The sequence below is a fragment of the Ambystoma mexicanum genome, chromosome 7p (genome assembly GCF_040938575.1).
Source record: "Ambystoma mexicanum isolate Mex_15411 chromosome 7p, UKY_AmexF1_1, whole genome shotgun sequence".
Classification (NCBI taxonomy): domain Eukaryota; kingdom Metazoa; phylum Chordata; class Amphibia; order Caudata; family Ambystomatidae; genus Ambystoma; species Ambystoma mexicanum.
The window spans coordinates 927,555,255-927,571,229 of NC_090939.1; the positions used below are offsets into that span (position 1 = coordinate 927,555,255).

General features: G+C 44.5%; 1 protein-coding gene across 5 annotated transcripts in view; it reads right to left on the minus strand.

The window, feature by feature from the left end:
• Positions 1–7,176, minus strand: part of LOC138526453 (uncharacterized) — a 577,404-nt gene extending 570,228 nt beyond the window's left edge. For all 5 annotated transcript variants that reach the window (XM_069637218.1, XM_069637217.1, XM_069637216.1 and 2 more), the window contains exons 1-2: positions 6,932–7,176; positions 6,376–6,502 (exon numbers count right to left, since the gene is read on the minus strand). In XM_069637218.1, coding sequence (XP_069493319.1) covers positions 6,376–6,502; positions 6,932–6,985 — 181 coding nt within the window. In that variant the 5' untranslated portion in view covers positions 6,986–7,176. The remainder of the gene's footprint in view (positions 1–6,375; positions 6,503–6,931) is intronic.
• Between the last annotated feature and the right edge of the window lie 8,799 nt (positions 7,177–15,975).

Genomic DNA, 15,975 nt, shown 5'->3' on the forward strand with positions numbered 1-15,975 from the left:
TGCATGAGTTCCTACGCATAGCAAACAGCAACAAAAACAACATAGATATATATATTAACACCTGAAGAACTTTGCTCTCTAGATCCAGTTAATGTCTCAAGATATTTCCATCATCGTTTCATTGCAATGCTACACTTTATTTGCAATAAAAGTGTTCCTCCCCTTGGAGAAGTGCAACACTTCTTTTGGAGAAAAGAATATCAAGTGAGAGGAGCACCACATATTCACATGCTGTTATGGATCAAAGGTGTACCGAAATTTGGCCACGACAGTGATAGCACTGTTTTGTAGTTTATCCAAAAATGTGTCACATGTGAAATCCCAAGTTCAAAGACACAAATGTGGCAAATATTGTTGCCGTAAATACAAAAACAAAGATAAATACTACACCAAATGCCGCTTTGGTTTCCCCAGACCAGTTACAGAAACAGGTGAAGTAAACAACTTCTTGTCTTCAGTTCGACATAGTGTTAAAGGTAAATCACCTAAAAACACGTATTACATAAAAAGAAGTGAAGAATCAAAATAGATCAATGATTATAATGCAATCATTGCCCTATTATGGAATGCAAACATAGATGTGCAGTAAATTGCAGACAATTCAACTGCTATTGCACGGTATGTTACAGCCTACTTAACAAAAGCAGAAAAAACAGAGCTTCAAGACCTCTGGGATGACCTAGCATCAGACAAAACATTATCACAGAAATTGTACAACCCAGGCATAAAAATGCTCTCTCATAGAGAATGTGGGGCCTATGAAGCAGCAGATAGTTCAACCGGCACTGCTTTGTACGGAAATTCAGACAACATAGTATGGCTCAGTCTTGGTCCTGCAAAATCTAGAAAAAGAGTGCTAAAATCATATGAGGACATAGAAACTATTGCCAGAAATGATCCCAACAGCCAAGACAACATTCTGAAAAACAATTTACTGGACACAAACTATCCGAACAGGAGTACCACTCTGGAAAGCATGTGTCTGTACCACATAGCCCAAAACTTTGCATACAAAAATAATGTAAAACCCGATGAAAGTAAACGTAGATATAGAGTAACCGATTGTGAAGGGAGCTTAGTGAAACTTAACAGACGAAGCATAATTAATCATGTGAAGTTGTCATTAAAACTCCTCAACAGAAAGAACTGTATTACATGTCTCTTTTACAACTTTTCAAACCATGGAGTAAAGAGGAAGACATACTAGGTAATTATGAGTGCTATGAAGATGCTTTCAAAGGAAATGAAAGCACTATCACCGATGTTAACTTTACGCAGTACAAAACAATGTTACACAATGAGCAGCAACAAGAAGAAGAAGAAATTCAGGCCCAACTAGATAAAGACTCTTCCGACAGTAGTCAACCTTCTGTAACAGGAAGTCAAGAGCCATTAGGACAACCACTGATAGCAAATGAGGCTGAAGTTGCTATGGCAGAAGTAGAGAACACCATGTATCAGTATCAAGAAGATACAGATGACTTAACTGTGCAACAAGGAAAACTTAACAACGATAAGCGCACCATTTTTGAAGAGGTAACAAAACAAATTGTGCATGGCGTACAGCACTAAAATAAAGAATGTGCCTGCCAAAATGATAACCCTATACTACTGTACGTCAGTGGGGAAGCTGGATCAGGGAAAACATTCTTAATCAAAATTATTAGCAAGTTCCTGCAGCAATTTACAAACAACAAACTGTCAGCTGTTAGAACAGCCCCCACAGGTTTAGCGGCCTACAACATAGGCGGTGTGACTTTACACCGATTACTACTGCTTCCAGTAGAGCATCAAAAGAAGTTAGACTACTACAAACTTTCTGCAGAAGCTGCAATGGAATTATGGAGAGTATTGAACCAAATGAAAATGCTACTAATAGAAGAAGTGAGCATGGTCTCCAATCTAATGTTGGCTTTGATTCATCTCAGATTGCAAGAAGTACTTAAAAGTAATAAGGAAGAACTCTTTGCTGGGAAACACATTATCGTTTTCGGAGATCTTCTACAATTGACACCAGTAAAAGGTGAACCGATTTTTAAAACCTAAGGCCACAAACTCTGCCAGAAAACTGTTGGAAGCATAGGTAATGTTAACCTTTGGCAACATTTCCAATACAGAGAATTAACTGAGAACATGCAGATCTCACTTATTCCAACACCTTAAAAAGTATCAGAGTTGGTGTATTATCGCAAGAAGCACAAGCTGTATTGAAAAAGTGGCATATACAAGCACTTTATGGCAATAATGCATGCGCAACTGATGTTATGGAACAAATAGCGCACAAAAATGTCGATTGTATGGCCTTAATGCCAACTCTTGCAAGTTGTTTCAAATTCAATGAAACAATGCTAAAGAAAGTAATGCAAGCAATAATAGAAATTAGCGCCATAGACAAACTAGACGTACATAGTTTGACAGTACCCATGTGTGAGCAAGCCACAACAAGACTAAATAGTTTAGAACATTCAATCTCCAACACAGCTGGGTTGGAAAAAGTATTGAAATAATCATTAAATTGTAGAGTAATGCTTAAACGTAACCTTGACGTAGAGCAAGGGCTAGTTAATGGAGCACTGGGCACAGTTGTTGGCTTTGAATCATACCCACATGATAACAGCATTCAGTTTGTAAATATTCGCTTTGATAAAGTTTCAGAAGTAAAAAGGATAGGGCGCTCAATGGCTCGATTCCTTCTCTTCAATGACATGTATGTACGTAGAGAGCAATTTTCTCGAACTCTTGCATATGTAGTTACCATTCATAAATCCCAAGGTCTTACCCTAGATAAAGCATTGATGGATATAGGAAAGACAGTGTTTAAGCTAGGCATGACCTACGTAGCATTAACACGCTTACATACACTTGACGGTCTTTTGTTAATTAACTTTGATTCAAGTAAAGTCAAAGCTGATATTCCTTGCGTTCTAGAATACAAAAGATTGTGTTCACTGTACACCCCTCATCTGAAACAATACCCTGTTCCAGATAAAGTGAAACGTGGTAAAAGAAAAGTAAATGAAACAGAAATGCAACAGAATGCAACAGGAAATTCTGCAAAAAAAAGAAAAGAAGCTAAAGTTTCATCAATTGCCACAAACATAGAAGAACCTATTAGGGAATGTGAACCAGGCACGTCGGCAAAGAAGCAACAGAAAAACTGAAAAATGCACTCAGGTTCAGAACTTGCTGGCCCATTCAAGTTTACAAATGAAAGTGGGGTAAGTTGCTATGCAAATGTTGCAATGAATATTCTATGTCAAATGCCACCAATTGTTAACGATATTTACCTGCACAGCACAGACCAATTGTGTTTGCAAATGTTAGTAGTGCATAGAAATGCAACAAGCAATCCTGACAATGCATACAGTGTTTATGGAGTAAGGCAACAATTGGACGACTGTGCTGGAATGGTGAGATTCACTATGAACTCACAACAAGATCTACAAGAATTTCTAATGTACGTACTATTAGTATTGGAAAACAAAACTATACCTGTAAATAAAATCTTCCAAATTTCGTATATGTGGAAAAATACATGCACTCTCCGTAACAAAGTGATACAGGAAGAAATCCCGAATGAGCGATTTCTGTATATTTCCATACCAAATTGAGAGAGCCTTCCTTTTCAGCAACTTGTACAAAATCAAACCATGGCAGATTATGTAGTATTTGCAATTCAGACAATCGCTCTGCAGTATTCAGCATGTGCACCCAGGAGGCAACTGTCATATGAGGAAGCATTCTCACCAGGGCATCAGAGTGTCTTACATTTTGGGAGCGCTCAAACAGTTGCATATCTGCCGAATGCAGAGGAGCTATCAACGCAAAGAAGCACCCCACAGCCCCCCTCATCATCTGTCTCTTCATACCAGGGAGTGGCGGCGAGAACAAGCAGTGGTCGAGTTTCCAAGGTTCTAAGGTGGGCCGCTTGCATGGTCTGCTTTACATTGCCTTTGTGGATTTCCAAAAGACAGCACCAGATAAGGGAAAAGCTTGTACACTGCAGTTGAGTAGAACATTTAAAACTATAGGAGGATATATCCATGATGGGAATGGGAAACATGACAAAAAAGGGGCGGGATCCTAGGATTTCCTTCATAGTAAAATAAGAGGAGAAACATTGTTTTGCTGGCCATCATCATGCCACCCCTGTTCCACTAACCCTAGAAGTTTTTATTTTTCCTTAAATCCCAGCAGACTCTGGTTAGGACACCCCTCTGCTCTTATTGGCTCTCAGCATTGCTGGATGCTACAATCTGTACTATGCATGTGTGCCCAAGCTTGCTGAGTATGTGCATTTGGACTTTCTCAGGTTCCTGCGGAAAGGACAGACTCTGAGCCAATGGGCCACATCAGTAGGAAATTGGCCCCAACAAAGGACTGGTCATCGGCCTGATAACATCACAGGGATGGAGGCCCTACGCCCGCCATGGAGGAGGATATGACCAGAAGTACTGCATGTGCCGCCATATTTCAATCGGAAGTGATGCACCACGTGACACCTTATGGTAATAGAGGGCAGGCTGACTAATCCCTTAAGACAATAATTGTTATTGTTTTAAAGAAGGCAGGATTAGGGTGCTTGGGGGCCTGTTAAGTGCCTTTCGACATCTGGGGTCAAGCATCTGTAAAAGATTTAAGGAGTGGGCTTGGAGGGCAGAGAAGGCTGGTGGGTTGAGAATGGGCTATAGTAGGATGCTATACGTTTGTCATGCAAGACTAACCGTAATACATCCTATTGCTCAATTCATTGCTTGAAATTAAGACAATTCTTTCTGATGTCGACAGGCTGCAGCATCAATCTAACATGGGCACATTGAGATCTTTCTAAGCAGGTGTTGGCAAAGCCCATCCTTCAGGCTGCCATCAAAGCCATGCCCCTAGCGTTCTTTTGCAAGTCATATAGTATTTTTATTTTTGTATTTATTTGAAGAACAGGGGTGTCAATTTGGATCAGAAATGACTTACAATACCACATTGCGGAGCCATTCCCACAACAATTTCCTGTACAATAGCATAAAGAGACAGTTTATGAGAATGTAACAAAAGTGGGGAATATACCAGAGACAAAACAAACAGAAAATATATACAAATATATAGTAGAAAACTGGTGACTTACAAAGGTAACATTAACCTAAGGAGGAAAGTGCTGCAAACTAAAATGCAGTGCTATTTAAATATACAAAATAACATTAGTAAGAGTCACTAGAGGGAGTGGTGGGTCGCATAGGAGAGCTCTCCCTTTAGCAAGTAAGTGAAGTTTAAACTGAGCTTTGTAGAGATCCACATTTGGGCTAGTTTTTAATGTTATGGGCAGTGTCTTCCAGTGGAGCGGGGCAAGTAGGGAGAAAGAGCGAAGCGAGAGGGGACAAAGGGAGGGTTTGAGACAAGGCGAGGTTGATTGCAGAGAAAGATAGGAGGGAAGGAGTTGGTGAGTAAATTAAGATCAAGTCAGACAGCTACTGAGGAGCAAGACCATTGATAGCTTTGTAGATGTGGAGAAATAACTTGAATGGAGAATGGTTGTGTATGGAGAGCCAACCAGCATGTTGTTGTAGGTAGATGAGGGGGAGGATCTGGATGTAGAGAGTGCAGGTAGCAGAGTTGAGGCCTTTGTCTAGAGGGAGGAAGGAGTAGAAAGGAAGGTTAAGGAGAAGGCTTGAGCAGTAGTTCCGTTTGCTGAGCATGAGAATGGAGATTATAGTTTTTGTAGAGTCGGTAGTAAGGAAAGGACGAATTTGATGAATGCAGAGGTTAATACGAGCAGCAAAGGCAGTGGTAGTGATTAATTGTTGCAGTCATAGGTCACTAGCAAAGAGGACCCCAAGATTGTGAGCCTTGGGTAAGGGATCAAGAGGGTCAAGTGGGAAGTAGATGTGAGAGGCAACGGTAGGTATGGGATTGGAAGCCGGGAGAAAGAGGACTTCTGTTTTTAAAGATTTCTGATAAGGCAGTAGCAAGTCATGCAGATTCCGAGATGGCTAGCTGTGAAGGAGGGAAAGGAGAACAATATTTAAGAATCATCAGCAAAAAAGGCGATAGTGAAAGCCAAAGGATGAGATAAGTCTTCCTAGGGCAGAGGACCCACACTTGGCTGACGATTTGCCATTCATGTATGTTTTTCAATACCCAGCACCTGTTTTTTTAAAGTTTTGGGTGGGTTTCGGGACTCCAAAAGGGCTTATCACACTACAAACGCTCACTTTAAATCATAAATACATCGATTATGTTGTATTAAAATAATCTACACTACGTAATCTTAGACATGTTTCAACATGAACTGCAAATCAATCACAGAGCTGTGAACTGTAACCAGACATCGTAACATATACCTTTAATATACAACCACAAAAAGGTAGGAAAGTGTAACATCACCCAAAGAACTGAAGGCTTGTTGTATTTCCTTCATTACACTGTTGTACAGTTCCTGCTGCCAGTGCTGTAAAAGCGTCCACTCATCTTCAGAGAAACCAGCAGCAACATCACAAAATGTAGGAAATGTCTGCAACAGAAGGTTTTAGTTAATGACTGCACAAGATGCAATGTGCACACACAGACAGGTAGGATGTTATTTCAATCAATTGTAGAATTGTATTCTAATTGGTAAAATAAATAACATACATTACACAGCTTCTCCAAGTTTACACATGTCCCGAAAGCACTTTAAACCCAGTTTAAAATAAACACCCGGCTGTTTAGCATTCAGTGTAGCATATACGTCGTTGTGTTGCGGTTCCTATCACTGTCATTTTAGCTTTGGATAATAGGGAATGTCTCAAAAGGTCACAAACAGTGTCTCTCTCTACCAAATAGCTGTACCTGTTCGTTGGGTTTCTATAATCTCATGAAGAAACCCAAATAGGATTTACACCATGGTACCATGGTGGTCCCCTTGCGGACGTAAGACTCGTCAAAGGACATTAGTACTTACCTCATGTGAATTTTGTTGAAACATTTCTTGCCTAGTTTCCGGTGTGACCAACATATTTTTCGCTCTATACACCGCAGTGCCGAAAAGGGACCATAAACAGGTACACGGCTCGTTGTTATAGTTTAAATTAGTTCTGTCTTTCCTAACAAGATCATCCGACTAGAATTTTACTTGTACTCGAATACGCATGCGCACAGGAAAAATACTGTTCTAGACAGCATGCGCAGTGTGTAACGATACGCTGTACAGGCTCATTGCAGAAATTCTACTTTTCAACAGGATCCACAAGTTTTCTTATTTTGTGAAATAAATATCTGCAGCTCTAGTTCTTATTGGACGTATTGATGAATTTGTACGGTGAGCCGTTTCTTATCCGTTTTTAAACATTTCCTTTGTGCAAATTTAAAAATACCCCATCTGTATTGTGACATTTTTCAAGATACTGCCAGCCAGCATTCCGTGGCCAAATCGGTACATTTTTCAGTTTAATCATTTTTATTAATTTGAAATAAGAACATAATGATGAACAACAAATCGGTGAACTAAGAAAAGTACATCAAATATTCAAAGAACGTCAGAACCGAGTAAAACAGAATCAATAAGCGTTATTTAAATCTAAGTCAATAATCATATTAGAATTGTGTAAATGGGAGACGAATATAGGGGAAAGTCAATTTTTCACGTGTAAAACATTAATGATTAGCATAATGATGCAGTCACAGGAAAAAACATAATGCAAACTTTGACCTGAATATGTCACTGGAAACATAACCACGATTTTTATTGCGCCAAGCGTGTGCTGCTTTGGCATAGCTCTCAACTCACACGCTTTTGGCGGGTGTCATGTTGTAATATGCACGGGCTCGTGCATAGGCACACTGGTGGAATGTTGATGCACGTTCAGCAATCAACATTCCACAGTGGCCGTTGAGCGAGGGGAGCCGTAGCTTGTGGCTGTGGGGTCTCGCCAATAAAGAAAGTTAATTACTCTTACCTGTGTCGGTCAGATTGTGTCATTGGCGACGAGGATCGGGATCTTGATGAGACCCTGTCCCACGTGTGTGCAGATCGGCTGTGTGGCTCCCCATCGTCTCGGGCGCAGTCGGCGTGGACGGGGGCCGACCGGCGCTGGATCTGTTGCAGCGGCTCCTGCGGGCCCGAACCGGTGCAGGGCCGGGCGGGTGGCTGCCCTGTGCAGGAGCGGAGGGCGAGGAGCTGTTGGCTGCTGCCGGCTCGCCGCCGGTGCCTGGATTTGTTGGGGCGCCGGGCGGGCGGCTGTTCTGTGGAGGAGCAGAGGCCGCCGGTTTGCCTAGATTTGGTGGGGCTGTCGCTGCAGGCCTGATCCAACATAGGCCTAGCGGGCGATTGTCCCGTGGAGGAGCGGAGGACGAGGAACTGTGCTGTTGCCGTGGGCAGCTTTCTGTTCCCCTGGTTGCGGCGGAGTCTGCGTGTGCCCCAGTGGAGGAGCGGAGAGCGAGGAGCTTGGCTGCTGCCGGCTCGCCGCCGGTGCCTGGATTTGTTGGGGCGCCGGGCGGGCGGCTGTTCTGTGGAGGAGCGGAGGCCGCCGGTTTGCCTGGATTCGGTGGGGCTGTCGCTGCAGGTCTGATCCAACACAGGCCTAGCGGGTGATTGTCCCGTGGAGGAGCGGAGGACGAGGTACTGTGCTGTTGCCGTGGGCAGCTTTCTGTTCCCCTGGTCGCGGCGGAGTCTGCGTGTGCCCCAGTGGAGGAGCGGAGAGCGAGGAGCTGTTGGCTGCTGCCGGCTCGCCGCCGGTGCCTGGATTTGTTGGGGCGCCGGGCGGGCGGCTGTTCTGTGGAGGAGCGGAGGCCGCCGGTTTGCCTGGATTCGGTGGGGCTGTCGCTGCAGGTCTGATCCAACACAGGCCTAGCGGGTGATTGTCCCGTGGAGGAGCGGAGGACGAGGTACTGTGCTGTTGCTGTGGGCAGCTTTCTGTTCCCCTGGTCGCGGCGGAGTCTGCGTGTGCCCCAGTCGGGGTCCTGCTCCAGGTGGATCGGAGGCCTGTGCGCGGCAGTTGGCTCCGCCCCCGACAGCGTGTTTACGCTATCCGGCTTAGCGTGGGCTGAGTCCAACGAGGAGGGGCCGTGGTGACGCCTGCACCGCTCTGTGCTGCCTGCGGTCGCTCCAGGAAAGCAGGAGGGGCTGCGGTGGCAGTGCGCAGTGTGCTTTCACAGCATCTTACTGCGGCGGCTGCCGGATGAGTGAAGACAGGAGGAGAACACCGTTAAATACGTGGCAAGTTGCAGAGCCACAGTTCAGATTTAAGGTGGATATGAAGGGGTGTTGCTGGTAAGGTTGGAACACCCTATTCCATTGGGCCCAGACAAGTTAAGGCTGCAGCTTGTCTGGGGCTGGGATTGTACACATCGTTGGCTACATCATTGGTTGTGATTCACCCTGTGCCAGGACCTGGCTGTATTGCATATGCGTGGGGGTGCACGCTCACAAGGCTACAGGGGAAGATATGCGTGTGCGGTCATTCTGGTTGGTGTTGTGATTACCCTGTGCTGGAAAAAATACATCATTGGTTGTGACTCACCCTGTTCCATGACCTGTTGTACTGCATATGCGTGGGGGTGCACGCTCACAAGGCTACAAGGGAAGATATTCATGTGCGGTCACCTTGGTTGGTGTGGTGACCACTGACTTTAAGTGACAGAGGAAAATTCTTGGATTATAGGGGGGCACGCAAAAGAACAGTTTTGTGTAGGTTACTTTGGTGGGCACAAGGTCTTGGGCAGTAAATTTCGGCCATGTTGCATACAGCTGCTAGGCCTCCACCAGCATTTTTGCCTAACCCAGGAGAGCCGGTTGCGCCTTGGGAGCAGTGGGTAGATGCCTTTAAGGTATATTTGCGGGCTGCGGGTGGGGCAAAGTTCAACGATGATGAAAAGGAGGCTGCTTTGCTTAATTGTATTGGTACTGAAGGCTTGAGAGTTTTTCGTCACCTGCCTGGAGAAAATGTAATGGTTCAAGGGGGAGGCGAAGGGGAAATGGTTGTAAGTGCCTATGAGACGGCTTTGAAGAAACTGCAAGTACGTTTTGGAAAAAGAGTTCTATTGGTTTTAGAGCGGTATAAGTTTTTCTCTAGGGCACAAGGTTCTGCGGAAAGTATAGATTCATACGTTACTGCCTTACGTGCGCTCATGGCTACATGTGGGTTCCCGGGTAACGGAGAGGAACATATAAGGGATCAGATTATGATGAAAACGTCTAATCAAAAAATTAGAGAGAGATTGTGGATTGAGAGCGATCCTTCTCTTGATAAGGTTTTGGAGATTGCTAGAGCAATTGAAGCCTCCAAGGCGAGTGTACAAATTGTTACTGAAAGGGATGGAAATAGGGAAACGGTGCATGCGGTGGTGTCAAGGAGCAAGAAGGGTTTGGACAAAGGGGTTGTACAAGGGAACAGAGCACCTAAAGGTAAAGAGGTGTGCAAAGGTGGTCAAGTCACACAGTGGATTCGAAATCATGTCCTGCTAGCAATGTAGAGTGCAGGAAATGTAAACGGGTGGGCCATTTTGCACGAATGTGTAAAGGGCAGGTGGTCGCAAATGTAACTGCAGAAGAGTTTACCACAGGGCTGGAGGGAGCATCAGGTGGGGGTCCCAAACAGAGTGTCATATTACATGTGGAGGGTGGTGGGCGAAAGGGTCCATGGGTGTCGGTGTTGGTGGACCAGCACCCTGTGGATATGCTGGTGGATTCTGGGTCACCTTATACTCTGGTGTCTCCGGAAGTGTATCAAGAGGTTTTGGGTAAGCCAATCTCTACGCTGTTGGCACCAGACATCAGACCGTATGCATACGGGCAAAGTTCCATTGATCTACTTGGTTATGATTGGTCAAATTTTTCATTCAAAGGAAGGCAGACCTTAGGTAAATTGTATGTGGCTCAAAAAGGGACAAGTGTGTTGGGTTGGGATGAGCAGGCTGCACTAAAGATACAAATTCATCCAGGTGAAAAAGAACCGGTTCTCAGTGTCAGGGAGGGAATGGAAGAGAAGGATTTAAGAGTTACCCCTACAGTGCTTATGAGTGAGTTTCCTGAAGTATTTTCTGACATCCTGGGTAAGCTTAGGGGCTTTAAGCATCGCATTGTGTTGAAGAAGGGTGCAGTGCCTAAAGTTGACAAGGTGAGGGGGGTGCCAGTTTCAGTGAGGGAGGCATTTAAGGTGGAATTGTCTAAGTTGCAGTCGGCAGGAATAATAGAACCCATTGAGGCTTTGGAATGGTTGTTTCCTGTGGTTTTAGTGAAGAAGAGTGATGGCAGCATCAGAATGTGTGTGGATCTCCGGGAATTAAATGCCAGCATATGGGTGGATCGGCATCCTTTGCCTAATATTAATGAGTTGCTATTGACGTTGGTTGAAGCTAAATATTTTTCAACTTTTGATTTGTCAACGGCGTATCACCAAATTGACCTGCATGTTGAATCTAGACCTCTTACGTCATTTGTGACTCCGTTTGGGGCGTTCAGATTTTGTCGCATGCCTTTTGGTTTGGCTTCGGCTTCGGCAGTATTTCAGAGGCTGATGCATCAGTTGTTTGAAGGGGTGGTGGGTGTCAGCTACTTTCAAGATGACATTTTGGTTTGGGGCAGCAGCAGGGAGCAACATGATGCAAGGGTGAGGAAGGTCATGCAGATTCTTAAAGAGAGAGGTCTGACTGTAAAATTAACAAAGTGTCAAGTGGGGGTGGAGGAGGTCACATATTTGGGACACACGTTGAGTTCACAAGGTGTAAGTCCAAAAAGGGAGTTAGGGAGTTGGTACAAGTGTTGAGGGATACGCCAGCTCCGGTTAATAGGGATCAGCTAAGGCTTTTCTGGGTCTTGCAGAGTATTATGTTAAATTTGTTTCAAATTACGCTGAAAAGACAGTGGCACGAGAGCTCTCATGAGGAAGTGTGTAAGATTTGTATGGTCTGCGGAGTGTGCGGCAGAATTTGAGTTGGTTAAGAGGGAGGTGGAGAAGGCTCCCTGTCTGAAATCATTTGACCCAAAAAATAGAACTGCGTTGACGGTGGATGCAAGTGAGGTGGGCCTAGGGGCAGTCCTAGAGCAATACATTAATGGTGAATGGGTCCCGGTGGCTTGTGCTTCAAGGACATTGAGAGATGTGGAAACCAGGTACTCTGTAATTGAGAAAGAGACTTTGGCAGTGCTGTGGGCTTCAAAACATTTTAGGACATTTGTGTGGGGCATACCCTATGTAGTGAGAACGGACCATAAACCGTTGGTACAGGTATTTTCTTCCAAGGGAGTCATGGCAGTATCCCCGAGGATTGCGAGGTGGTCGGTACAGTTACAAGATTACAATTTTTCCTTGCAGTATTTTCCAGGGAAGTTTAATGTTGTCGCGGATTGTTTGTCCCGCTTGCCAGGGGTAGAGGAGGACAGTGAGGGGGGAGTAGTTAAGGAGGATGATTTGCAGGAGTGTCAGGTTGCATTGGTCACGTCTGCTGTGGAGAAGTCGGTGTGGGATCAGGAGTCTGAGGATGATATTGAGTTAAAGTGGATTAGGGAAGGTCTGGTGAAGGGGTGGCACACCGTGAAGGAAAGGCCGGAAGGGAAAGGATATGCCCAGGTTCTCCAGGAATTAGCAGAAGGTCCCTGGGGTGTGTCTAGGGGCAGCAGATTGATATCCCCGATAAGTTTGAGGGGAAGAATGGTGGAATTGGCACATGAAGGTCATTTGGGCCGATCTTTGACCAAAAGGAGATTGAGAGAGGAGTATTGGTGGCCGTCAATGGACAAGGATGTGGAACAAGTGGTGAAAGAGTGTCAAGCGTGTTCTGTCATTGATAAGAGCAAGGTACTGCATCCACAACCGGTGCATCCTGTTGAGGTTCCAGAGCAGGTATGGTCGAAATTGGCTTTGGATATTATGGGTCCGTTTGACTGTTTAGAGCCTGAGTCCAGATATATGTTGGTGTTGGTGGATTACACATCCAGGTGGATTGAGGTGGCGGCGTGTTCAGATGTTACGACCAATAACGTAATTGATTTTCTGAGGAAAGTATTTGACCGTGAGGGTTTACCGGCAAGTTTAGTTACGTATAATGGTGTGCAGTTCACTTCTAGAGCCATGAGAGAATTCTTGGAAAAGCATGCCATTTCTCACTATATGACAGCTCTGTATAATCCTTCGGCAAATTGTCTGGTTGAAAGGGCCAATGGCACTATTAAGTCAGCCATACAATTGGCTTTGGCCAATGGTTTGAACTGGCAAGAAGTTGTGTCACAATACCTGGCTGCATATCGGAGAACACCTGCCATGCTTACGGGAAGATCTCCATTTGAATTAATGAGGGGCAGGAAGGCAGGCACAATGTTGAGAACCCTGGCTATGGGGGGTGGTGGTCCATGCGATATGGATTTGCGAGCAATTCATCGCAGCATTTTAGAGCGCCAGCAGACCATGGGGTCCTCACAAATGAGTAGGAAGGAGTTGAACGTAAAGCCTGGGGATCAGGTGTACATAAAGAATCCTAGGTTAGTTCATAAAGGATACAGCACTTTTATGCCCTTAAGGAAGGTTGTTAAAGTTGGAAAAGGGTATGTGCACTTGGAGGATGGCTCTGTGTGGAGTAAGAGGCGAGTGGTGGTGGATGGATGGATGCAGACGTGTGGTCAGGGATGGTGTGGAATATGAGGAGGAATCACAGGAAAATGCGCTGGATTATAATCCTGTGGTTTCGCAACCCATCGGGGGTGAACAGCAAGAGGGGGTACCACTTCCAGGTCCTGTTGATCCACAAGTCAATGTGGAATTTCAGTCTGCTATGGATCAGCAACCTGATGCAGTTCAACAAAGGGGTTGTGTGGGTAGGAGCTGTGGACGGCCCATAAGATTCAGGGATTATGTTTGTTAAGAGTGAAGTACATTTAATATTACCCATGCTACTTGTATGGATACAGCTGTTAAAGTAAGTTGAAATATGACATGTCATGTGATGTTTGTTTCGTTTTCCATTGTTCGGAAAAAAAAAAAAAAAGTTTGTGGGTGCCAACATTTTTATCCAAGGGAAGAGGATATGTTGTAATATGCACGGGCTCGTGCATAGGCACACTGGTGGAATGTTGATGCACGTTCAGCAATCGACATTCCACAGTGGCCGTTGAGCGAGGGGAGCCGTAGCTTGTGGCTGTGGGGTCTCGCCAATAAAGAAAGTTAATTACTCTTACCTGTGTCGGTCAGATTGTGTCATGTCACCCGCCTTTTAAAGGGCTGAATCACCCGCCAAGCCTCCTGCACGCCCATTCATTCCAATGGGCGTCTCACCCGCCAAAAACAAAATCGGGTGATTTCACCCGCCTTTGCAGCACAAATGGTTGAGAGCTATGGCTCTGGTGGACATGACGCATGAGTCGAATAAAATGGGATTGTCCTTCCTTGGTGGGACCATTAGCAGTACAGCAACCTGTGTGTGTTTGTACATTATTTCCTGTCGCTGGGATCTTCCGGTAGGCCAGAGACGTCAATTCACCAAAATGCCAGGGGTAGCGGAAGGGGCGTCACACATCGATGACTGTCATATGACCTTCAACCCTGGTGACATCACATGAAATGACATTTAACCCCAATGTCATCACCTGAAGTGACTGATGGGTGCAAAAACATAAGAAAGCTTGCATTTCATAAAAGACCAAACCGACACTAAAGCAGACATAAGACCTTTTAGACATATTTTCACTCGGGTGCTGCCTTGACATGCAATGGAGGGGGTTGTGTTATGACAGAGATAGACCAAGTATAACCATCATAGGCCAGGGGCCATGACATGCATATGCTACTACAGCCTCATATGGCCATTTACTAACAACTCATGCCAATTATTGCTGCACATGTCAGGTAAAGTAATCATATGCCAAGTAAAGCCCCACATTCACAGGTTCTGCCATAATGCTATGTGGCTAATGAAGCCCCTGAGGATACAGCCATCTCATGTCTGTTATAGCCTTACAGCCGAGGTATGGTAAAAATAAATAAGTTACAGCTTTATAAATCCCGTTGCTTCTTTTATATGCCAAGTGCATCCTCAAATGTCCAGTAATACCACCCAATGTGAGTTAATGCCCCTTACCTGGCATGGGATAAAGTCAGAGGAATAGCCAACTGACACAAAACCCCAAATACTGTTAATAAGTAACAAAGAATCCTTTATTTCTTCTATTTAGTACAGAAAGACTTTCCTCATAATGTCAAGTTTATAGAGGCAATATCTACCAATAAAATTTGAATCCAAAAGTTCATAACAAACTGAAAGGGAACCCATGACACCTCAACGTGTTTTGATCCATAAATGGTCCTTCATCAGCAGGACCAAGAGGCTGTACCATTATATGGCGATTTAATAAAAGCGGTTCACCATAAATTAATGAGCTGTATGGCAAGTGGCATATACGGTTGAGCAGACCTTACTGTGATTCACACCTGTGACCTGCATAACACACACAAATACCAGCAGTGAGCACTTACTGTGCAGAGCTATGTTACCAGCTATTCATTCGTAAAAGTGAATACCACTGCATTTGTTAAAGCATTGGCTCTTGTGGTTACGTGTCCAACACTTCTATTCTTACTGCTTCCAAGTACTGTAATGATGTCATGGCACCCTAGTAAGCCTGTTAATCATAGTGCTATATGAAAAGGACTGGAGGGGACAAGAGAGGGTGATAGGTAGATAGACTGATACATGTTTATTTGCTCATTCAAACACACATTCGCTCATTCAAAAACACATTCACACATTCAAACAGCATTTACTAACTTATTCAAACACATTAACGCATTCAAACATCATTCACACAGCGCATACCCGCTCATTCAAAAACATTCACTCATTCAAACAGCATTTTCGCAGCAAATACTCGCTCATTCAAACACATTCACACATTCAAACAGCATTTACCAACACACTCGCTCATTCAAACACACATTCACGCATTCAAACAGCATTTATTTGCGCATTCAAACAGCATTACTCACTTATTCAAGCACATATCCATGCATTCAAACAGTG